Source organism: Leptonotus elevatus, chromosome 1 (genome assembly GCF_054856555.1).
Source record: "Leptonotus elevatus isolate MCC_2025b chromosome 1, RoL_Lele_1.0, whole genome shotgun sequence".
Lineage (NCBI taxonomy): Eukaryota > Metazoa > Chordata > Actinopteri > Syngnathiformes > Syngnathidae > Leptonotus > Leptonotus elevatus.
The window spans coordinates 55,362,902-55,387,283 of NC_141239.1; the positions used below are offsets into that span (position 1 = coordinate 55,362,902).

Here is a 24,382-nt window from a genome sequence, read left to right on the forward strand (position 1 = left end):
GCAGTAGATCAAATAATGTTGACGTCCTGATAACATTAAATGTGGAAAGAATTAACACATAACAGGTGCTCTTTAAATTTGGAGGGCAATTTTTGGGGGATAAAAAGCCTTTTTAATTAAGCGATTAATCGTGATTAATCAAAATTCTAACGTGATTAATTTGATAATTTTTTTAATCGTTTGACAGTTCTATAATAAGGTAAATGAATACAATCAATGCAAGAACAATTGAATTCAAAAGGATTTTACGGGGTCACACTGGGTCAGCTCTATTGTTGCTTTGAAGCTGTTTCCCCTCATTTTCAAATCTTTAGATTTTTGCTTCTAGATGCTATATGAAGTTCGATGATAAATAGAGCTTAGAAGCGTTAATAACTGAATCCTAGGAAATTTGTTATAGGCTGCTTGCATAACAAATATCTTCACCACCAGGAATTTGTCTATATTTGTCTGATAATATTCAATTGAACACAATCTATTGTTTATGTTACATAACACAGTTGCATGTAATGGGGTTTCTTGAATATGATTTACTCTGCTATAATTGGCTTTAAGATGTCTTCATAGTTACTGTAACTTTTTTTCCACTTGCAATATTATCTGTTCGTGATCAGCAAACTGTTTGTTTTTCACCAGATGAGGAGATAGTCCTACATGAAATAACAACAAAAGAACCAAAATGTAATATTTTGTCAATGCTGACATATATTGGCTCCGTGAAAATCCGCTCTGTCTCCCCTATTTGAAAACACCTTTGACACGCCAAGACGTGATCACATGGCTTGGAGCCTCACCACAGCTCCAATTATTTCCTAGTTCTCTCTTGCCTCCATTTCTGAGAACCTAAGAATTGAGACATAAATCAGGGTCCCATAAATAACGGTCGTACTTCCCTTTACATTTTCGTTCGACTAGCAGACAATAAAAACACCAATAAGTAGAGATTGGATCTAATTTATTGCCTCATAAAAACAGACAGGGAACTTGGCTGTAGCTGCGCAAGCGCTGCTGAAAACAGAAACTAGCTGAGCCGCGAGCGTGCGCTCACATGCCGATGAGTGTCACACGAGCCAAGAGAGCTTCCAAACGCAGTTTTATTAACAACCAACATGAAGGCCAATATAGCTTTGAATAGAAATACAAATAGGTTACCTATCTGAGGAAAACTGTCAACGTTAAAACAAATGTATTGTTTTCATCTTGCAGCTATAAAGTTATAATAATCGCATGCAGGAATGATTTATTTAGCAACATACTATGTTAAGAAATAGCTATAGCAGTTAAAAAAAACAACAACAATCATGTTCCAAAAGGATATTTTTCTCAAATGATCACTTATTATAAAATTCAGTATAGGCCTAACAAAGAAAATGTGTATGTTCTATACAATACCAAACTCCGAGTGTTTGTTTCAAATGCAGCCTATTCATTCGCTCAATGGTCGTCACTCCCACGCACATTTTTTTTACCCTTACAGATAAAGAGAGAATTAAGACAACTTGTGTGCACAAAATGAAGGTTGTCTTCAAGTGTTATAGTTTACCCAATATCATATTGGAATAAAATATGTGCATTATGCTTTCTTAGTGAATGTTTATATCACAAGAAAATGGCTGAAGTGGATGGGAGGTTTGCATTTAAGGGGTGAAGGGGCTGCGTCAGGCTCTTTGCAGTCAGACAAAGATTGATCACCACCACCCACCCGGAGCTCCCTCGATGGACCGTTTCAAAATATCCCTAATTTTCGAGTTCCCAATTTTTACAAACTGTCGCAATTTGTGGCTCAAATGTCCACTGATATGATGCTCCCTTCCCCCTACAATGAACTCGGATATGAAAGCTCATATTAAAATGTTGTCTTTCTATAACGTAAGATCGAGTGCACACCCTTCCGTTGCAGACCGACCTCGCTGTGAACTCGCTGTCCCTCCGTAAACACACCAACATTTTTTAACACAAACTTCACACTGAGAAAGGGAATGGGGGACTTTCGTATGTTATCAAGGATAATCGAATTAAGGACCCGAAAATGGCTTCTACAATCAAAACACATTTTAATTTTAGGCACTGAAAACACACATTAATAAAATGTTTATTATTATTATTATTATTATTATTATTATTATTATTTTTATTATTATTATTATTATTATTATTATTATTATTATTAATATATTGATTTATTTCTGATAAAACAGAGAGCAAACATGACTCATCATTATAAAATGTCCCACCTTTCCAATCGAGCCATAGGCTACTGCTGTCCAAAATATCTAAAATCCCAACTTGGTCACTATATCTAAATGATGAATTCTCACAACGGTTTGACGATCCAAGTGTTGACGCAGTATTTTTTGAATGAGCCAGGTTGTAAACGGTGTTGATGTCCGAATGTTAAACCGTCATCAGCGACCCTCTATTGTTTGTGTCTTCGAGTTGATATCCACCGACAGGTCGCCTACACTGTCCACATGGCTACCGGTAGCCTTCAGGCTGTCCCCTCGTCACTGAATTACCCCCCGGCGGCTCGCATGACAAAACAATGGCATTATTTTGTGCTATAGCCCCGTTTGCCACATTTTGTACAACATAATTATGCAGCTTCCCACAGTCAACGCCGCCGCCAGGCCTAGGCTTCTAATTGGTTGTTTGGGGTCACGTGACCAGGAATTGGCTGCATTTTCACCCCATAGTTCTTCAGTTTAGCCTACCCAGGTCCCCATACGCTTGTAATATCACCAATATTCACAATTATTATATTGCCACACGCATTTACGGTGTCGCGACCGGAGCTTGAGTGCTCGTACGTTTTTATTTTTATTTAATTTGAAGCTGTTTCAGGGCTGTGTGAGTCTGCATGATCGTGTATGTGTGTGCATGTGTGTGAGTGTGTTTTGCTTTTTTATTTTGGGGAAGGGATTTTTCAGGGGTCTCGACGTGATATCCGTTTGAAGGAGCTATGAATTTTGAATTTGAACGAGAGATCGGTTTTATAAACAGCCAACCGTCGCTAGCAGAGTGCCTGACGTCCTTCCCTGCCGTCCTGGAGTCATTTCAAACTTCATCAATCAAGGAGTCGACAGTAATTCCGCCTCCCTTCGAGAACACCATACCGAGCCTCAGCCCCTGCACAACCAGCGAGCCAAGACCAGCTTCAAGGAATCAGCAGAATCGGAGAACTTCTGTTTGTAATGGCCTCCAGACGAACCACCGACTCACCCAGCAGCCCTGCCCGCCTGGCCAGGCCCCCGCCCCGAACGCATCATCTACCGCGGGAGCGCTGGCTCACGAATTCCCCTGGATGAAGGAGAAGAAGTCATCCAAGAAATGCCAGAAAACTGGGAGCAGCTCTAGCAGTGGTGGGTCCATCATCCCTACCGCCTCTTCGTGTCCGTCACCGACCGCCTCCGGGTACGCTTCGGCGGGCATCGAGTCACCCACAGGTCGGTATATGCTGGGATATGTGTATATTTTCGGTTGGGCTGTGAGGGATGACTTGCATGATATGTTTAAAATGGTTGATTGCTCACCGCTCATCTCCAATGAAACCATTGCATTAAACGCATCAGTCGAAGATGCATTGTCTCTCAAGCAGTGTTGTGTCTATGTGCGTCGTGTGCATTGCGGTGATGCTGGATCAACAGGGGAGCCATTTTTAGACCACTGCATTATGCTTTGCACTGCCATGCACGCTCTCATTCATTGGCATTGGATCTGCTATGAGAGGGATTACGGTTTGCACTCTGTCCGATTTATTATGACAATAAAGGATCGAAATATATTGTGCGTTAAGAAAAAAATTCTATAGCCTACAACAATTCATCACATGGTCTTTTCGAATAATTACCATCGTTTACATGTTGTGATTTCCTAAAATATGCCTAATCCTCCCGGAAATAACCTATAATTTGTGCCTAATATAGCCTTATTGAATGCTGATATAATGGCGACGCATATCTGTCAAAGAATGGTGGGGTGGGGGTTGGGTGTAGCCCACAATTCACACAAACTATATAGGCCGAATGTGGACATCCTTAAATCACCTGTGTCGTCCGTGGCTTCTAATTAAACGTCATACTAATATTTGTTTATATCAATACCCAAATCACGCACGCATTTATATATATATATATATATAAAAATGCGTGCGTGATTTGTATATATATATATATATATATATATATATATATATATATATTTTTTTTTTTTTTCTTCTTTATACGAATTCCGTATTTTCTTTTACAATTTTCCTGGGGATTTGGGTCTCTTTTGACATAGCTATACGACAATATTCACATTTACATTCACGTTCCCCTGCACTTTAGTCCCTGTGCTTAGATTTATTTACTATCATCTCTGATTTCACTCAGTCGCTCAACATGCTCCACCTGCACGAGAGGCGCGCTATAGCTACCTGACGTGATAATTTTTTGTACGATTTGGATGCATGCATTTTCCTTTTATCTATCTATCTATCTATCTATCTATCTATCTATCTATCTATCTATCTATCTATCTATCTATCTATCTATCTATCTATCTATCTATCTATCTATCTATCTATCTATCTATCTATCTATCTATCTATCTATCTATCTATCTATCTATCTATCTATCTATCTATCTATCTATCTATCTATCTATCTATCTATCTATCAATCTAATCTATCTAGCGCTAGAATGTATTCAGAGGGCGCGTTTATGATGCATTCGGGTGTTTCCAAACTGTTGTACTTTATATGCAGACGGGACGGGGGGTAGTATTGTCACTGCCTGATACAGCTTGATTTTGAAGGCTGTAAATTGTGCATGTAATAATATTTCAGTGGCTTCATCGCGGTGCAGCGAACAACTGACGCGTGTTGTAATATAAATAGAATGACGAAATCACTTATTTTTGACGACCTTTGTATCAAATGTTAATGCATATTTTTAATCTGTGCACTATGCTTTCCCGTTCAGATCCGAATCAGGCGGGTCTGGACGTCGGAGGAGCGGGTTCCCGTCGGCTGCGCACCGCCTACACCAACACACAACTGCTGGAGCTGGAGAAGGAGTTTCATTTCAACAAGTATCTTTGCCGACCAAGAAGAGTGGAGATTGCGGCCCTTTTGGACTTGACCGAACGACAGGTTAAAGTTTGGTTTCAGAACCGGCGGATGAAACACAAGCGACAGACGACGCACCACCGGGATGATGGTGACGATGTGGGAGGAGGAAACCAAGAATCCGGCGAGCCAAGTTGTATCGAGCCGCTCGAAGGCGCGGATGCTTCATCACCATACTCAAGCCAGCCGCTCGAGGCATCTGGCACCGGGGAGCTATCGGACAGCGAAGTGGGGAGCAGTAATCCATCTTCGGCCTCAGCACCCACCGCCCACGCCCATGACAGCGGAGACAATGTGCATCCCACGCTGGAGGAGGGAGGCCTATCAAGCCGCTCCGACCTGCCAACGCTGTCGAATGCGCCTGGCTCCTCTGACTCTGATGCCAAATACCACTCCCCGGAGCCATTCACCATTACAAATTCCAGCGATAACGCGAGCATAAGGCATCTGAACGAGACGAGCACAGTCGCAACATCGGATCCAGCATTTTGCGAGCAAGCAGACTCATCCATCCCCTCCTCCTCGGCCTCCTCCGACCTTCCCGACATATCTTTCTTTGCCGGGGACACCTGCATGTCACCCAGCCTTCAGAGTTCCCTGGACAGCCCGGTGGATTTTTCGGAAGAGGACTTTGACTTGTTCACAAGCACACTGTGCACCATGGACCTCCAGCATCTCAACTTCTGAGAGTTTTCCTAAGAATGACCGCATATAAAACGAGGGCTCTCAACTGACTCAAGACTGCATTGCTGGAGGGAAAAAAAACACGGCAACATTCCTGAATGATTGAAGTGTGAAATTTTAGACGTTGAGATTTAAATATATTTTTCATCCTTTTGCCAGTATTATTTTTGACACGTACCACTGAGCTACTACGAGAGATGACCACTTTTTTATTTGAATGTTTCTGTGCCCTCATTTCAGCAATGTAAATTTACAATGATATTTAGCCTATTAGTTTTTAGAATTTTTAGAATGCGTGGATTTTTGGGGAATACAAACTTCTCAGGAACTGCTTGGCTTTTTGAAAATCTTAACTGGGGAAATGAACAGGAAAAATCTCTTGCCCGAGACAAGAGGGAAGCCGTGTGTTGATGATTCGACTTTTAAACCCTAGTTTATTTATTGAGATTCTTTATTAGTGAGATCCAAATAATTTATTGTATACATATTTTCATAGTGGAACACAAAATGATAATAAAAATACAAATACATTTACAAAGTGGCGTTTGTAATTTTTTATTTAGCGTATAGTTTCAAATAAAGTTTTATAGAAAAAATGTGTGCAATGTTTTTGAAACTTTACAATTTACTGTTGGAACAGTATTATTGAAACTATATTCTTAATTATTATATTATTATTATTATTATTATTATAATCGTTGTTGTTGTAAATGTGCCTTTTAATTTTACTAAATGATTTTTCACTGAGAAGGTTTTGTTTTTCTTAACACAACATGCTGTAGCTTGATAATTTTCCAGAGTATAAAAAAAAAAAAAAAAATAGCAGGCTGAGGACATGGATTGTGCTATATTTTGCTAAACAATAGTTTTGCGTGGGTAGGATTGAGAGATTTAGTAAACAAATACAGCAATGTAAAAACACCATCTAACGACTGCAAAGTGATTTCAAATAATAGAAAATGTCATTAGGCGATCGGGATGAAATGGGTTCAGGCTTATATATTTATAGTTTTATAATAATATGATATATTGTATAGTATAGGTTGAATGCGTTGATATCCACGAGGTAGTAACACCTCGCAGCCTTTGTGAGAATTTAATGTTATGCTAACTTGGCTGCTGCACCTCCTTCTGCAGAGTTAAAATGGCGCTGCAGACAAAGCAGGATGCAAACAATGAGCAATGGCAGCCATTACAGGATAAGCTGTGTGCGCGTGAATGTGCGCGCGCGCGTGTGTGCGTCCGTGCAGGCTCGTGTGGTGTTGTGGGGGAGCGAGAAAGCGAGGCAGAGAGAAAACGTCATTGTTATTTTGACTAGAACTGTATTGAGTTAATTGCCCCCACCCACTACTATTACTATTACAAATATAATAATAATAATAATAATAATAATAATAATAATAATAATAATAATTAATGAATTGTTTTGTAATGACAATATAATAATAATATAATGAGAGAGAGCGGAGAGAGAGAGAGAGAGAGAGAGAGAGAGAGAGAGAGAGAGAGAGAGAGAGATAGGTTGTGTGTGTTTCAATAATCTGGCTCTTCTGGCTGTCACCGTCTGTCGACCAGCTGCCACACTGTAATTTGTAGTAGTCCTTTATCTCTTGTATCGCAGTCACTGTTATGATTTCTGCCTGGGTGTGTGCTATTGCATAACTCAGGTATGACAGATCACCCACTTAACAGGGGTGGCAAAATAAGTCAGCAGTGTATTTTTATCATCCACAGTGTCAAGAGGAAACTTTCAACACTCAGACATGGGGAGGTTTTGGCGAAACACCTGATTAAATCTGTCAATCAAAGTTAATCAATGTTGTATAGGTGCATCACCTCTTTTATAACAAATGCCTTGAAAATAGTTAAAGTATACATTTAAAAAACTAAAGGTTTATTATTTATTGTCAGGGCCCCTGCTTACTCCCCATGAACCCTGCCCATTTATTCTCTGTTTGTGTGTATGTATGCATGAGCGAACCACACTGCTGGACGAGGTGGAGGAGACACAGCTGGAGCAGGAGCCAAGTGCATGTAATTACAATTAGCAGCCTACAAAAGCCAGACCTGGACTTCACTTCAGCGCCAAGTCGCAAGTGACTCTGTTTGCCTCCCGTGTCTGCACTCGGGTTTTCATCCCACGCCTTCGAACCCTAACAGTTTTGATCTGGCCAAAAATGGACCCCGCAGATACGGACCCCTTTCGCCACGCTCAGAATGCACAAGGAGTTCTATTGGAACAGCACAACCAAGTCCTTCATCTCCTCCTTAGCAAGGTAAAAGAGCTCTCTGAATCACTCGCCTCCATTCAGAGCCAGCTAGCAGCACTGCAAGTAGCCGGCCGGCACACCTCCTCACTGATGCATACACCTGCTTCCGCCTCACCATCGCAAGTCATTAGAGAGCCCTTCGTGCCTCTTCCCACTCCCTACAACGGAGACCTGGGGTCTTGCCGGGCTTTTCTGGTGCAATGTTCGCTGGTTTTCGAGCAGCAAGCACACACTTATAGTTCGGACAGAGCTAAAATAGCTTACCTGATCGGCTGTCTTCGGGGAGCCGCGTTAGCTTGGGCGTCAGCTGAGTGGGAGCGTCAATCAGCAGTGTGTTCAAATGATTCCAACTTCACGGAGGAAATGCGCAAAACATTCGATCATCCAGTACGCGGAAAAGAGGCAGCCAAAAGACTGATGTCGCTCCATCAAGGCCCCCGTAGCGTGACGGAATTCTCAGTTGGATTCCGAACCCTTGCCGCCAAAAGTGGGTTCAACAATGAGGCGCTTCAAGAAGTATTCCTCTGCACTCTCAATGAGTCCCTAAAAGACGAGTTAGCCCCCCGAGACGAACCATCAAATCTCGACCAAATTGTTGACTTAGCCATAAAGATTGATTGTCGTTTTAGAGAGCGTCAGAGACAGCGACGATCAGCCCCGCCCAATAGGCCAAACTCTCTTTTGTGCGTGCAACCCAGTCAGCCAATTCAACTCCCGACTCAAGTCTCGCCCGCCTCTGACACTACAGAACCCATGCAATTAGGACACGCCAAGCTTTCATTTGAGGAGAAGACGCGGAGACATAGTAATCGCCTATGCCTGTACTGTGGGCAAGGCACTTTATCCATGCTAACCTGTCAGGCCAGCAAAAGGGCAGGCTCACAAATAACGCATAGCCCCTCCTCACGCCAACTCCAACTCGCTGCTACGGTGTTCCACAATGACCAGTCCAGGGCGCTGTCTGTGCTAATCGACTGCACGGCTGATGAGAATTTCGTCGATCGCAGCCTAGTCAAGCAAATGGGAATAGAGACTCGCCCATTGGCTACGCCTTTCAAGACCACAGCCCTTAATGGTCATTTAGTCGCGAGTAGAACAGCAGACAGTCTCTCTCCAGCTCTCAGGCAACCACCGTGAGGTCACTTGCCTATATGTTTTTGATTGCCCTCAGTCACACTTGGTACTTGGATTACCCTGGCTAAAAATCCAAAACCCCGATATTGACTGGACGGTGCTAAGGCTTACTGCATGGAGTGTTTTTTGTCTTAGCCATTGTTTGCAATCAGCCATAGCGCCAGCCCATTGTGTCAAGGAACCTGACCTTCCAGACCTCACCTCTGTACCTGAATGCTATCATGACCTTGGACAAGTCTTCTCTAGGGATCGTGCCATGGCCCTACCCCCCCACCGGCCTTATGACTGTGCTATTGAGCTCCTGCCAGGAGCCACTCTCCCAAATGGATGACTCTACAACATCTCAAGGCCAAAGAGAGAAGCTATGGAGAAGGACATCACCGAATCCCTGGCTGCAGATATCATCCGCCCGTCCTCCTCCCCTGTTGGTGCAGGTTTTTTCTTTGTGAGTAGGAAAAATAAATCCTTAAGACCTTGTATAAACTATCAACGGCTGAATAACATAACAATAAAAAACAAATACACCATCCTCTTGATCGAGTCAGCATTCGCACCTTTCCATGGTGCTGGTGTCTTCTCCAAGCTCGATCTCCGCAACGTCTATCACCTCGTCCGCATCAGTGAAGGCGATGAATGGAAAACGGCTTTCAACACACCACTAGGGCACTACGAGTACCTGGTCATGCCTTTTGGGTTGACAAACACCCCCGCCGTTTTCCAGGCCGTGGTCAATGACATCCTCCGAGACATGATTGACAAGTTTGTGTTTGTGTATCTCGATGACATTTGGATTTTTTCACAGTCCCTGTCCGACCATGTGAGGCATGTGCGGCTGGTGCGCCAAAGGCTCTTGGTGAACAGGCTTTTTGTCAAGGTCGAAAAGTGTGAATTCCATGTCCCCAAAACCACATTCCTCGGCTACATCATTGCTAAGGGTGAGCTGCACATGGACCCAGCCAAGGTGACTGCTGTCTCAGAGTGGCCTAAACCCACCGACCACAAGCAGTTGCAGCGTTTCCTCTGATTCACTAATTTCTATCGGAGATTCATAAAGAACTATAGTCGTGTTGCAGCCCCCCTCACCTCCATCGCCGTTCCTTTCCGCTGGTCAGAGGAGGCTGACACTGCATTCAGCAACCTCAATAACCGGTTCACGTCTGTTCCTGTCCTTGTCCATCCAGACCTGTCGAGACAGTTCACTGTGGAGGTGGACGCGTCTGAGGCGGGAGTGGGGGCCATGCTCTCCCAACGGCTACCTGAGGACGGTAAGGTACATCCATGTGCCTTCTTCTCCCGTAAACTCTCCCCAGCAGAGAACTCCTGGCTGTGAAAATGGCACTAGAGGAATGGCGCCATCTGCTGGAGGGTGCAAAACATCAATTTGTGGCATAGACAGACCACAAAAATCTGGAATACCTGAAGACAGCAAATAGACTAAATCCAAGACAAGCTAGGTGGGCCCTCTTTTTTGCTCGTTTTCATTTCACTTTGTCGTATATTCCAGGGCCTAAGAACACCAAGCCTTAATGCCCTGTCCCGCCAGTTCTCCACCCACAAAACAAAGGAGGATCCGGAGCCCATCCTCCCATCTGCTTGTGTCATAGGATTAGTGGAGTCAGTGATTGAGGCATTGGTTAAGAATGTACAGAGCGGACAAACCGACCCCAGAAGTGGGTCCCAAAGAACTCTATTCGTCCCTGATTGTGTCCGCATCCCCTCTTCTTACAACAGTCTGCAAACGGCTGGGGATTAAGGAGACACGTTTCTCAAATTTAGAAATAGGAACACGGTCCAATTCTTGTCTAACACGCGTCTCTCTAACTGTTCAACTGTCTTGGGCTTTCTTTGTTGCACCTTCCCCTTTATGATGCGCCAAATGTGCTCTACAAGTGAAAGAAGTGGACTACAGGCTGGCTTTTTCAATACCCGGATCCTTTTCGTATGCAGCCAAGATGTTGTAATTGTTGCTGCATGTGGTCTGGCATTATCGTGTTGAGAAATGCAAGATCTTCTCTGAAAGTGGTGATGCCTGCATGGGAGCATATGTTGTTCTCGAATCTGAATATACCTTTCTGCATTTCCAGATGTGGAAGCTGCCCATGCCACACGCACTCATGCAACCCCATACCATCACAGATGCAGGCTTATAAACTGAGTGCTGATAACAACTTGGGTTGTCCTTGTCCGCTTTAATCAGTATGATATAGCGCCCCAGTTTTCCACAAAGAACTTCGAATCGTGATTTGTCTGACCACAAAACAGGTTTCCACTTTGCCACACTCCATTTTAAATAACCCCTGGCCCAGAGAAATGCCTGCGCTTCTTGGTTTGCTTTAGAAATGACTTCTTCTTTGTACTCTAGAGTATCATCTGGAAATGGCGGCTGGCATGGTGGATTGTGTTCACCCACAATGGTTTCTGAAAGTATTGCTGAGCCTTTTCTGTGATTTCTCTTACAGTAAGCATTCCTGTTTGCGGTGCAGTGCCGTTTAAGGGCCCGAAGATCATTGGCATCCAGTATGATTTTTCAGTCTTGACCCTTACACACAGAGATTGTTCACGATTCTCTGAATCTTTAGATGATGTTATGCACTGTAGATGATGATTACTTCAACCTTTTTGCAATTTTTCGCTAGTAAACACCTTTCTGATATTTTTCCACTATCTTTCTGTGCAACATTGGTGATTCTTTACCCATCTTCGCTTCTGAGAGACACTGCCAGTCCGAGAAGCTCTTTTTATACTCCAATCAAGTTGCCATTGGACCTCATTAGTGGTAACTGGTCTTTCAGTTTTTTTTTTTAATAAGTGCAATTGACTTAGCCTCTTGTTGCTACCTTTCCCAACTTTTTTGAGATTTGTTGGCACCATGAAATTTACAATCAACATATTTTTCCGTTAAAATGATACATTTTCTCAGTTTAAACTTTTGACCTGTCATCTATGTTCTATTCTGAACAAAATATACAAATTTGGCACTTCCACATAATTGCATTCAGTTTTTATTCAGTATTTGTATCCCAACTTTTTGGGAATTGGGTTATACAATACAGTACACACAAGTGCATAAATGACTTTTTAGGCCAGATCCGTAGAGGGTACAGTAAAAATAATCTGTGCAAGTATGGACTGCACAAACCTTAACGAGTCAATAAAGTCATTTCACAGAATTTGATAACATTTAGCAGGGGGCCAACACCGACAATTGCCACCCATCAGTAACAAGCCAGGGATTACTGAAGTATTTACACTTTGACCAAGGGCTGCTCGACTATGGGAAAACTAATAATCATGATTATTTTGGCAATAATTGAAATCACGATTATTCAAACGATTATTTATTTTTTGGTACAAAACAAGAAAAGGATTAAGCATTCAAAAACATTAAGACCAATTTAGAGACCTGCGGGCTTTCTCCCCTATGGCATAACCCCGACTTTCAAATTAACAACCAATCGTTTTATTTGAATGTGTGGGAGCAGAAAGGAATTACACATCTCCACCATCTCTTCTCAGATAATATGTTTATATCATATACATCCTTGCTCCAAAAAAATACAAAATAAAAAACGGAAACTTTTTACATTATTTGCAAGTTAAAAGTATGATAAAGAAACAAATTCCAACACTTCAGGGTACGCTCCAACCGCCTGTTTTAGCTAAAGATATTACCAAGCTTTCTCCGACAACAACAAAAAAACTCTCAAAAATATATAAGTTACTTTCATATACTGATAAAACGTCTTTACCCATCTCGAAATGGGAAACAGACTTGTCTATAGCTCCGGAATCTGACTTTTGGATTCAAGTTTGTGAAAACGTTTTTAAAATGACAAAACACACAAATTTACAACTTATCCAATATAAAATTATTCACAGAACATACATTACTCAATATATGATGAAGAAAATGGGACTCTCAGACTCCGACATTTGTCTCCAGTGTTTACAAAACACTACAGACACTTATTTTCATGCTTTATGGTTATGTACTCCGGTTATGTGTTTCTGGACTAAAGTCTTAGAAAAACTTTCCGCTGTCTTGGACTGTAGGATACCGTTCTCTCCAAACTTGTGTTTGCTAGGTGACTTAACAACAACTGACTTACCACATAAACAATTTCAATCTATACTTGTAGCCCTTACTATCGCAAAAAAAACAATTCTTGTTAACTGGAAAAATAAACAAACTCTGAATATCGACCAATGGTCTAACCTCCTCATAAATCATATTTTAATGGGAAAAATATCTGCCTCAAATAAAAACCAAATGTCAAAATTTAAAGAAACATGGTCTACGTATATAGAATTTTTTAACCTAAACTTGGATCTTAATTCTGCCTGTTAGCGAGAGCCACAGCAGCGTGATAACTTGCATTGATGTTTCTGTATTTGGCAATTTGTAACTAATGGTTGTGTTTCTATAGTCAGGAACCCGGCTGCTGCCAGCGGGATCGAGCGGATTCGCCTCCGATGGGCACCAGGGGTTGATATTCGGATTCACGGCATGCCAGTGGGTTAATTCTGTGGGTGCTGTCCCCCCTGGCTGGGCGTGGGCGGGTCTGCCCCTCTGTTGGCTGCTGGGTGGCGGCTGCGTCTTGGCCGTTCCCTGGGTCTCTTGGGGGGTGCTGCGTTGCGGGGCTTTCCCTGGTGTCGGGGGCGGCGCCGTTCCGGCGCGGTCAGTCGCTCTGGGCCCGGCGACGCGGTTCGGGGCCTGTGGGCCGCCGGGGTGCCCGGTGGTTCCCTCTCCCCTCCCCCTTCCTCCCCCTTGCTGCCTCTCCCTCCTCGCCTCTCCCCGCCCGTCCTCCGCCTCCCTGTCCCTTCTCCCTCATCACCCTTCCTCCTCCTCTCCCCCTCTCTCTGCGGCCCTGCCGCTGCCCCCTGCCCTTCTTGTCGTCTCCTTCCCCCCTCCCTTCCCCCTGCCCGGTACGCCTTCCTTCCCCTCCCCTGGGCCGGGGGCTCCATCCATGGCCCGGGTCTCGGTGCTCCGGGGGCCGGCGGGGGTGGCTGGGGTTTGATGTCGTGCCCGCCCCGCTCCGGTGGGCGTCCTGGCACCTCGGGCGGGACCCAGTATCCGGGGGGCGAGCCCTATCGCCCCGCCGGACGGGTCCCCTATGCCCGCCGGGGTCTTGGTGGGGTGGGTGGGGATTTGGTGGGCGGGTGCGCCTCCTGCCCCCGCCCGGTTGGGGAGGGCCCCGCTGGTCGCTCCTCAACTCACTACACTAGGTTTCACAATACACTTTTATAGACATATAGGGCACATAACACACTTTGGGGGGTGGGGTAGGGTGGAAACACCGTCTTCACCCTACAACTCCCCTCCAATTTTAATGCCATCGGTTGGGGGCCGCAGTATAGAGCAGTGCTGCGGTCCCCTGTCCGTGTCCCCGCCCCCCCCCCCCCACCCTATCTATTTTTTTTTAATGCACCACATACACTCAGTAACATGCTTGGGAGGTAGGTGGATCGGAGCGTGGGAATATCATTTCCCTCGGCTCCGGTTCACCTGCTCCTAATTTTAATGCACCACACACACACACTTGTATATACACTGGGTGGGGTCACATTCACGGTTTAGGGGTAGAGTTCGCCAGTCGGCAAGCTGGCGGACTCAGTAAAAGGGGTTAACTTTCACAAAGAACGCTGGGGTGACGACCGGGGCCTTCCCCCGCTGGGCCTGGGGTTCGGGGGTGTCGGCCGCCCTCCGGTGCCCCCATCTCCCCCTTCTGCCCCCGGTGTTCCGTCCCTCCACACGGCGGGGGGTGGGGTGGGCGCGGCCGCCCTCTCCGCTCCGCTGTCCGGCCCCTCTTCGGCCCCGGTGCCTGGGTGCGGGTGGTCCCCGGGGGCGGGGGGTCGGGGGTTGGGGGGCTGCCGGTCGGTCGGGGTGGGGTCGGGGGGGCGGCTTTGTTGGGGGGGGGGTGGTGGGGGTTGCGGGGTGGGGGGGTTTCTGGGGGATTGGGGACCTGGGGGCGGCTGGGGCTGGGTTGGGGTGGGTGGCGGGGGTGGATGGGGGGCGGGGGGGTCGTGGGGGGTGCGGGGGTTGGGGGCCGGTGGGGTGCCTGGCGGGCCTGCAGTGCCCCGTTCTGCTGCGTTGGGGCGGGGGGCGCTCCTGCTCCTGGGTTTGCTCTCCGGCCGGTGGCCCTGGTGGGGCCCGGGGGTCGTCCTTTGGCGCTGCCGCGGCCTGGGGGGCCCTGAGGTGTTGCGCTTGCTCTGTTCCGGCGGGGGTCGACGGCTCCCCTCTTTGGTGGAGATTTTCATGCATGCCAGATCCACCACACCAGCATCTACCGAAACTCAGACACAATCTGTTTCCTCCTCAGGTCATTGAATCGGTGGAGGCTGGTGTCTGTGGATCTCACTCGGCTTCGTCTGTCCTTCCTTCCTTTTCACGGTCTCTCCTTTGGTCTCTTGAGGCCTCCCTGATTTGATGTTTTTTGGATTTGTTGGGGTCTGGATGTTTCTCGGGTTGGGGAGGAGTTCTGGTGGGTGGTGTCTGGTCGGTGCTGGATTTCACCTTCCTTGGTTTTCTTTGGTCCCCTCGGGTCTCCTGACGGCGGTGTTCGGTTTAGGTGAACGGTATGAGATTTTTTCTAATAGGTTTTTGGTGAGCTAACAAATACACGCATGCACGCACATACACATACTCACCCACACACAAAAAAAATAAATAAAAAAAATAAAATAAAGAGCAATGATGATGACATTTCCGAATGAACAATACTAAGCTCTTTATAAAAAAAAAAGAAGAAGAAAAAAATAAAAATAAAAGACCAATTTAAAAAAAATTGACAATATAATTATGTAAGTTCCTCTTGGACCAAAAATAATTTATAATACTGTAAGATATATTTATAATAATAATTATTTATTTATTTATGTTGGCAAAAACTGAAGTTGGAGTGCAGCATGTGCACTGTGCAGCAGGACGATCTTTTTTTTTTTGGTACAAAGCAAGGAAATGTTTAAACGTAAAAAAAAACTAATAAAAAATATTCAGACAAATACAATTATTTGAAACACTACAATTATGCAAGTTTTGGATGAAACAACATTTATTAAATTAGTTATTTAAAAATTTAACACAAAAATTAGTATTAATCATCTTTTTTTTAACAAGGATTATGCTGATTTTGTAATTTTGGAGTGTAATAATTGTAATTGTAATTGAATTTCGATTAATTGCACAGCCCTACTTTGACCCAATGTTGACCATCAGAAATTACAATATCTGAACTTCAGTACAGGTCAAAAGTTTGGACACAATTTCTTATTCAACGTGTTTGCTTTATTCTCATGACTATTTACATTGTAGATTCTGACTGAAGGCATCAAAAGTGTGCATGAACACGTGGAGTTATGTACGCAAAAAAAAAGAAGAAGAAATAACTGAAAACATATTTTATAGTCTAGATTCTTCAAAATTGCCAGCCTTTGTTCTGATTACTGCTTTGCACATTCTTGGTATTCTCACATCTGGGAACTCCTTTAAGACTGTTGGAAAACCATTTCAGGTGACTACCTCTTGAAGCTGATCGAGAGAATGTGCAAAATATTAATCAGAGCAAAGGGTGGCTATTTTTAAATAATCTAGACTATTAAACATGTTTACAGTTATATTGAAATCACTATTATTCAAAACGATAATTTGTTTGTTCAAAACAAGAAAATGTTTAAACATTTTAAAATATTAAGACATCCATCCATCCATTTTCTTAACAAATAAAATTATTTGACACACTTTAATTATGTAAGCTCTTTTTGGACCAAACATAATTTATAATAATATACTATATATTTTTTATGTTAGCAATAATTTGAAGTTAGGGTTCAGCGTGTGCAGTATGGCTTGTGGGGTGCAAGCTACTTTTGACAGGGATGTGTGGTGAAAAAACTCGTGTAGGTGTGCCTCAAAACAACTCAAAATTAATATTGTTAGGGCTGCAGCTATCGAATATTTTGGTATTCGGATATCCTACAGAAAATTCTAGTGAATAATCGAGTATTTGGATAGAAATAAAAATATACCTGTATATACTTTCTTGGTTAAAGAACAATTATAAATACAGAAGACAAAAAACATATTTGCATGTAATAATTAACGACCAACTAGTTTTCATTTTTAGATAATCAACTTTTTTTTTTTACTTTAACTGCTGTGCTTATCAGTAAACTATTTTCCTCTGAAACAGTGAGATTTTAGACAAATCTCTCTCCTTTAGCCGCGTTTCCACCGCAAGACGTTCGGGTATGGGGAGGAGGGTAGGGACTTTCACAGGAACGGTCCTCTCAGCCGGGCCGCTTGTGGCGGTGTCTCTACTGCGGAGTACGACCCATTTCGTGACGTCACGAGTTTCGATCGACACGTAAACGCCGTGCAACGGTTTCTCCCGTGACGTCACCCAAGCACGGCGCGGCAAAAATCAGAACAACAACGAGGAAAGAGAAAAACTTGTGGAGGTTGCCGTTTTTTTCAACTTTTTTTCTGTACTTGCCGTGAATGGATGGTTTGAGTGAGAGGAGACGGCATCTGTATGAAGAATTTGAAAAGGCTAACAGTAGAGTGGAACGAAAATAGGCAAAGGATCATTAAGAGAATTGTTTTGGTGGAAGAGTTAAGCCGAGATTGCATCATCGTCGCGTATAAGAAAATTTTTTATACTAAATAATTTTTAACCAATCAGCACGAAAGCCCGATTGGGAGTTCATCGGGCCCGCGAAGTCCCTACCCTCGAGTAGGACCTCCGCTCGTCCCCGTAAGTTCCTGTAAATGTGGCTCGGTTGGGAAGGCTCCTGCAGTGAAGACGCGCACATACGGGGCTGGCCCTGTAAATTCACCCCGAAGTTCCTGCGGTGGAAACGTGGCTATAGATTTTGGTCAATGGAACTAAAGTGACCCACAGACCCACAATAGCAATTTTGTCTGCAAAATAAATAGCACATTTGAGTAAGCCTGGTTTCTTAATATGTGATCAGTAGGAATGGCAAATTAGTCAGACTGTGAGCATCAAAGTATGCACAATCCATCAATCCATTTTCTGAACCGCTAATCCTCACGAGGGTCGCGGGCACGCTGAAGCCTACCCCAGCTATCTACGGGCTGTAGTATTTACGCCTAAGAAAAGTAATCAGACGGCTGGAGTACTTTACCGCTGCTAGCTAGCGCTGCTAGCTTGCTGCTTGGTGCTGGTAGCTCGCTGTTAGCTAGCAGTCGCCGCTAAACGCTGGCAAAAGGCGCCGTACAATACAATGTCAGCATAATTATGTCTTAGCACTCTTAACTGGAGCTTGAACTTGACTTTAGGACTTTGTGTTACTGATGTCTGTCGCAACAGTTTGGGGCACTTGTATTGCCGTTGTTCACAAACTCTGAATAGGCAAGCACGTCGTCAGTCCTTTACCGCGACGACACGCTTCCGGAAACAACTTCAAAATAAAAACGTTACAATGCATTGATCTACATCTACTATTTGGTAAGGTAAGGTTTATTTTGAAATTGGGTTTCTCTCAGCGTTAGCCCCATGTACTGTCATGCATACTGCCGTTCGCTTGACTACGACTATCTCAGCGGGGGACTCGTTTCAGCCCTATTATTAATAATCGTTTTTGTACGATTATGGTAATTTTGTAATCGTGGAGGGTAATAATTGAAATCGTAATTGAATTTTGATTAATTGCACAGCCCTAACTCCATGTGTTCATTCATAGTTTTGATGCCTTCAGCGAGAATCTACAATGTAAGTGTAGTCATGAAAACAAAGTAAACACATTGAATACGTTTTAGGCTGTACTGTATGTAAGAACTGCATCATGCATTAATTACCATGAGTATTAGTATATATCTATACTTTGTACTACATCATGTTTAAGACTCAAAATATATATTTTTTCTTTGCGGAGCAGTTTTGCAACTCCAAACACAAAATACACAATAAACAAGCAAACAAACAAACAAATAAAATAAATACATTCAAATATGTAAAGAAAAGAGAATGGTGTAGGGTGTAACAGCATCCAGATAACTTTTGTATAGTTAAGATTGCCAAAGACAAAATTCTGCATGGGTGAGCACTACTATCCTGGATTAGATGGTGGAACTATGCCACAACTACAATTGGTGTGTTGTCAAACATATATATCGCTATTGCCAAACATACACAGCTGGCTTTGATTAGTAGGCGGGGTACACCCTGAACTGGTTGCCAGCCAATAGCAGGGCACACAAAGACAAACAACCATCCACACTCACAATCACACCTAGGGACAATTTAGAGCGCTCAATTAACCGACCATATGCATGTTTTTGGAATATGGGAGGAGACCGGTGCACCCAGAGAAAACCCACACAGGCACAGGGAGAACATGCAAACTCCACCCAGGAAGGCCGAGGCCTAGACTCGATCTCACGCCCTCAGCACTGGGGGGCAGACATGCTAACCAGTCAGCCATCATGCCACAAATGCAATCTATCCCAATTACCAGGGTCTAAATTTATAAACGGTAAAAAAATAAGTATCCACTTACCCTTATGGACTCAGCATTCTCTTTGCTACATTCAGCTACAATCTTTACTAAACTTGACCTCCGCAATGCCTACCACCTGGTTAGGATCAGAGAGACGAAAACTGCTTTTAATACACCACTAGGACATTTCGAATATCTTGTCATGCCATTCGGGTTAACCAATGCTCCCGCTGTCTTTCAGAGCTTGATTAACGATGTCCTTTGCGACATGATTAATCTAATTGTTTTTGTTTATCCCGATGACATCCTGATCTTTTCTAGGAACCTTCAAGAACACATCCAACATGTATGTCTTGTTCTGCAGCGCCTGCTGGAAAACAAACTATACGTAAAAGCCAAAACATTTGAATTCCATGTTTCATCCATTCAGTTTCTGGGGTTCATTGTGGAGAACGGTCAGCTCTGAGCATATCCAGCCAAAATACAGGCTGTGGTCGAATGGCCACCTCCAACATAAAAAAAACCCTTGCAGAGGTTTCTGGGGTTTCCTAACTTCTACCGGCGGTTTATCCATGACTATAGTGGGAAGGCAAAGCCTCTGACAAGGCTAACATCAGCTAAAATACCCTTTGTATGGACCCCCAGAGCACAAACCGCTTTTGTTAAACTTAAGAAGCTCTTCACGAGCGCACCTATTCTCATGCATCCTAATCCTGATTCACAATATTTTTTCAAGGTGGACGCGTCGGATTCAGGAGTGGGGGCAATCTTGTCCCAGCGGTCACCAGTCGAGAGCACCCCTGCTCCTTCTTCTCGTGTTGCCTCAGTCCTGCTGAAAATAATCCGATGTTGGTAATAGGGAGCTGCTGGCGGTGCAGGAGTGGAGGCACTGGCAGGAGGGAACCAGTATTCCGTTCCAGGTTTTCACAGACCACAAAAACCTCTCTTACATCTGTTTTGCACAAAGGCTCAACCCCCGCCAAGCACGCCACAGGATACAGGATTCTCGCGCCAGTTTACTTGGGACTTGCACTTGGGGGGGACGTCTAAGAAGATGGGCCCCAAGTTCATCGGGCCCTTTGAGACTGCCGTGAGACTCAAGCTTCCATCATCGCTTAGGATCCACCCAGTTTTCCACGTCTTTCTGCTCAAGCCAGTCTCCACCTTCCTCCAAGTTTGGTCGATAGTCAGCCAGCTTTCACAGCGAGGTCCATTTTAGACTCCAGGAGGAGAGGCAGGGGTGTTCAGTACATGATAGATTGGGAGGGGTATGGTCCTGAAGAGCAATCACGTTGTCTCCCGCTCCTGGATCCGTCCATCATCCGTGAATTCCTCTCTCGCGGTCCTGATCGTCCAGGTAATCCGCCAGGGGGCGTCCTTTGAGGGGGGATACTGTCATGTTTGTGTGTCAGGCCAGTCTACTGGGTCGTGTTTTTCCTTCTCTCTCACAGCTGCTGGCATTCTTCTGGGTGGGCGGAGTCCCCAGCTGCACACCTGAGAGTCATCTCAATCAACTCAGTATTTAGGTGCAGCAGAAGCTGAAGGACGCCCTTCGGATAATTCACGTTGATGTCACGTTGATGTCGCTCACGCTCCTCGCTCCGACTGTCCTGTGACAACTATTGTCTATTAGTTTTGCCTTTTGTTAGCTCTCACTAGTATTTATGCCTTTTTACATGCAATAACATCATTCAGATAGGACTCTGTCCAGCTGTTTAGTTTAGTTTGGATTTTCTCTTGTACTTTTTTTTTCTAGACTGTTATCGCCTTTGGTGCTCCTTTTCTTCCGTTTTGGTTGTACTTTGTATCGCATTATCTTCACGTACTCAACGTGCTATTTTTGTTATTAAATTATTGCTTACAACTTAACAGCTATGCTCTCAGTCTGCTTTGGGGTCCAGTTAATTCGTTCACACCCTCAACAAAGTTATTATCTTTAATGTGTAAAGCAAAGACGGTGCGACTTGTGAGCATTTTGTGTGGCGGAAAGGACATACAGTAGATGCTGCTGCTCCATCAGGTGCTGGCGACTCTGGATGTCCTTCGTGTCTACTAAACTATAGTTCCAGATATCTATCTACCCTTTAATTGTTTCCAGACTATCTGCAGTGCCGTTTTGACTAGGCAGAATCAAATTATGGATATACTCGTTTCAGATATCCACAATTCGAATTATGACTTGGCAGAATCAAATTGTAGATATCTTAAAGTATAGCTCCAACTATGGTTCCATCATCTACAATGCTATTTCAGATATCCGTGATTGGAATTATGACTAGGCAGAATCAAATTGTGGATATCTTAAACTATGGCCTTAGATGATGTTTCAGGTATCCGAAATTGTGACTCAAGTTGTGGATATCTTTAAACTGTATTGCTACAGATCTACAATGCCGTTTCTGATATCCATAATTCCAATTTTCATGTATTCAGAATTCCAGATATCTACAATACCGTTTCAGATATCCAGAATTCCAGATGTATCCCAAAATCTACAATACTGTTCAGATATCTACAATGCTGTTTCAGATATCTGTAATTGGTGGTTCCAGATATCTACAATGCTGTTTCAGATATTCGTAATTGGATTTATGACTAGGCAGAAAATGGTGTATCTGGAACCAATTTACAGATATCTTAAACTAGTTCTAGATATCAACAATGCTGTTTCAAATATCCGTAATTGGAATTATGATTAGGCAGAATAGAATTGTGTATCTGGAACCAATTTACAGATATCTTAAAGTATAGTTCCAGATATCAACAACAATGCCGTTTCAGATATCCAGATATCTTAAACTTTAGTTCCAGATATCAACAATGCCGTTTCAGATATCCCTAATTGGTTCCACATATCTACAATGCCGTTTCGGATATACTCCATAATTGGAATTATGTCTAGGCAGAATCAAATTGTGTATCTGGAACCAATTACAGAAATCTTAAACTATAGTTTTAGATGTAAACAATGCTGTTTCAGATATCATTATTTTCAGATATCCATAATTCCAGATATCTACAATGCCGTTACAGATATCCGTAATTAATGGTTCCAGATATCTACAATGCTGTTTCAGATATCCGTAATTGGAATTATGATTAGGGAGAATAAAATTGTGTATCTGGAACCAATTTACAGATATCTTAAAGTATAGTTCCAGATATCAACAACAATGCCATTTCGGATATCCAGATATCTTAAACTATAGTTCCAGATATCAATAATGCCGTTTCAGATATCCCTAATTGGTTCCACATATCTACAATGCCGTTTCAGATATCCTCCATAATTGGAATTATGTCTAGGCATAATCAAATTGTGTATCTGGAAACAATTACAGATATCTTAAACTATAGTTCCAGATACAAACAATGCCGTTTCAGATATCATAATTTTTAGATATCCAAATTCCAGATATATACAATGCCGTTACAGATATCCGTAATTGGTGGTTCCAAATATCTACAATGCTGTTTCAGATATTCGTAATTGGTGGTTCCAGATATCTACAATGCTGTGTCAGATATTCGTAATTGGAATTATGATTAAGCAGAATAAAATTGTGTATCTGGAACAAATTTACAGATATCTTAAAGTATAGTTCCAGATATAAACAACAATGCCATTTCAGATATCCAGAATTGGTTCCACATATCTACAATGCCGTTTCAGATATCCTCCATAATTGGAATTATGACTAGGCAGAATCAAATTGTGTATCTGGAACCAATTACAGATATCTTAAACTATAGTTCCAGATATCAACAATACGGTTAAGATATCCATAATTGATTCCAGATATCAACAATGCCATTTCAGATATCCTCCATAATTGGAATTATGACTAGGCTGAATCAAATTGTGGATATCTTAAAACTATAGCTTCAGATATACTGTAATTGATTCCAGATGCCGTTTCAGACATCTGTAATTGGTTCCAGATACCTACAATGCTGTTTCAGATATCCGTAATTGTTTCCAGATATCTAAAATGTCGTTTTATGACTAGGAGAATCAAATTATGGATGTTTTAAGCTTTTAAATCAGCTCCGGTGTAAGGCATTGACTACATATATACAGGTCGTGTTGTGTGAATTCCAACAAAGTCGACTATTTGACAACAGCAGGCGACAGAAGGTAAGGGGCTGCTTTTAATCTTTCTAATCTATGCAAATATTGCGCTCTATGAGCCTCGTCCTCGACTAAATGTTCCACTTCTACCCACAGGCGAACTTAAATAACAGTCGCTAAGTCCCTTAGTCGCTCCGCGTCCCGTCCACTTCAATTCAACAGTCATTCCCTTCTGCCGTCCGTCATGAGGCAGTCACGTGATTATGTGACATCGGTGCAAAAGGACTACAGCATATGTAGGTTGCCAGGTTTGAATGCACTCCACACACACACAAAAGTCCTTTAGCCTACTTCAAAAAAAGACAAATACCACACATTGTGTTCAAATGCAGAATTTGAACATTAAACAGGCAAGACTTGTCAAGTTATGTGTTTCAACTCTCCCAAGTACTAAATTGAAAACTAGAGTCTAACACAAGTCAAATCATGTGGTCCATCTAGAGTTCTCTGTATACTTTCATCTCTACTTAAAGCAGTGCTTTAACATTTTAATATTGTATTGCCACAGTTAGGACTCCAGTTTAGTATTAGTATTTGAGAATAGACAACAGATAGCAAAATGGAGATTGTGGATTAAAGCATTTTCCAGAGTT

General features: G+C 43.1%; 1 protein-coding gene across 1 annotated transcript; it reads left to right on the forward strand.

Annotated features, from left to right (window-relative positions):
* Nucleotides 1-2,809: 2,809 nt before the first annotated feature.
* On the forward strand, nt 2,810-6,210 carry hoxb2a (homeobox B2a). Its single transcript, XM_086070552.1, has 2 exons — nt 2,810-3,443; nt 4,963-6,210. Exons 1-2 carry the CDS (start codon nt 2,960-2,962, stop codon nt 5,793-5,795), a joined length of 1,317 nt encoding a protein of 438 aa, XP_085926678.1. The 5' UTR covers nt 2,810-2,959; the 3' UTR covers nt 5,796-6,210.
* Nucleotides 6,211-24,382: the final 18,172 nt, after the last annotated feature.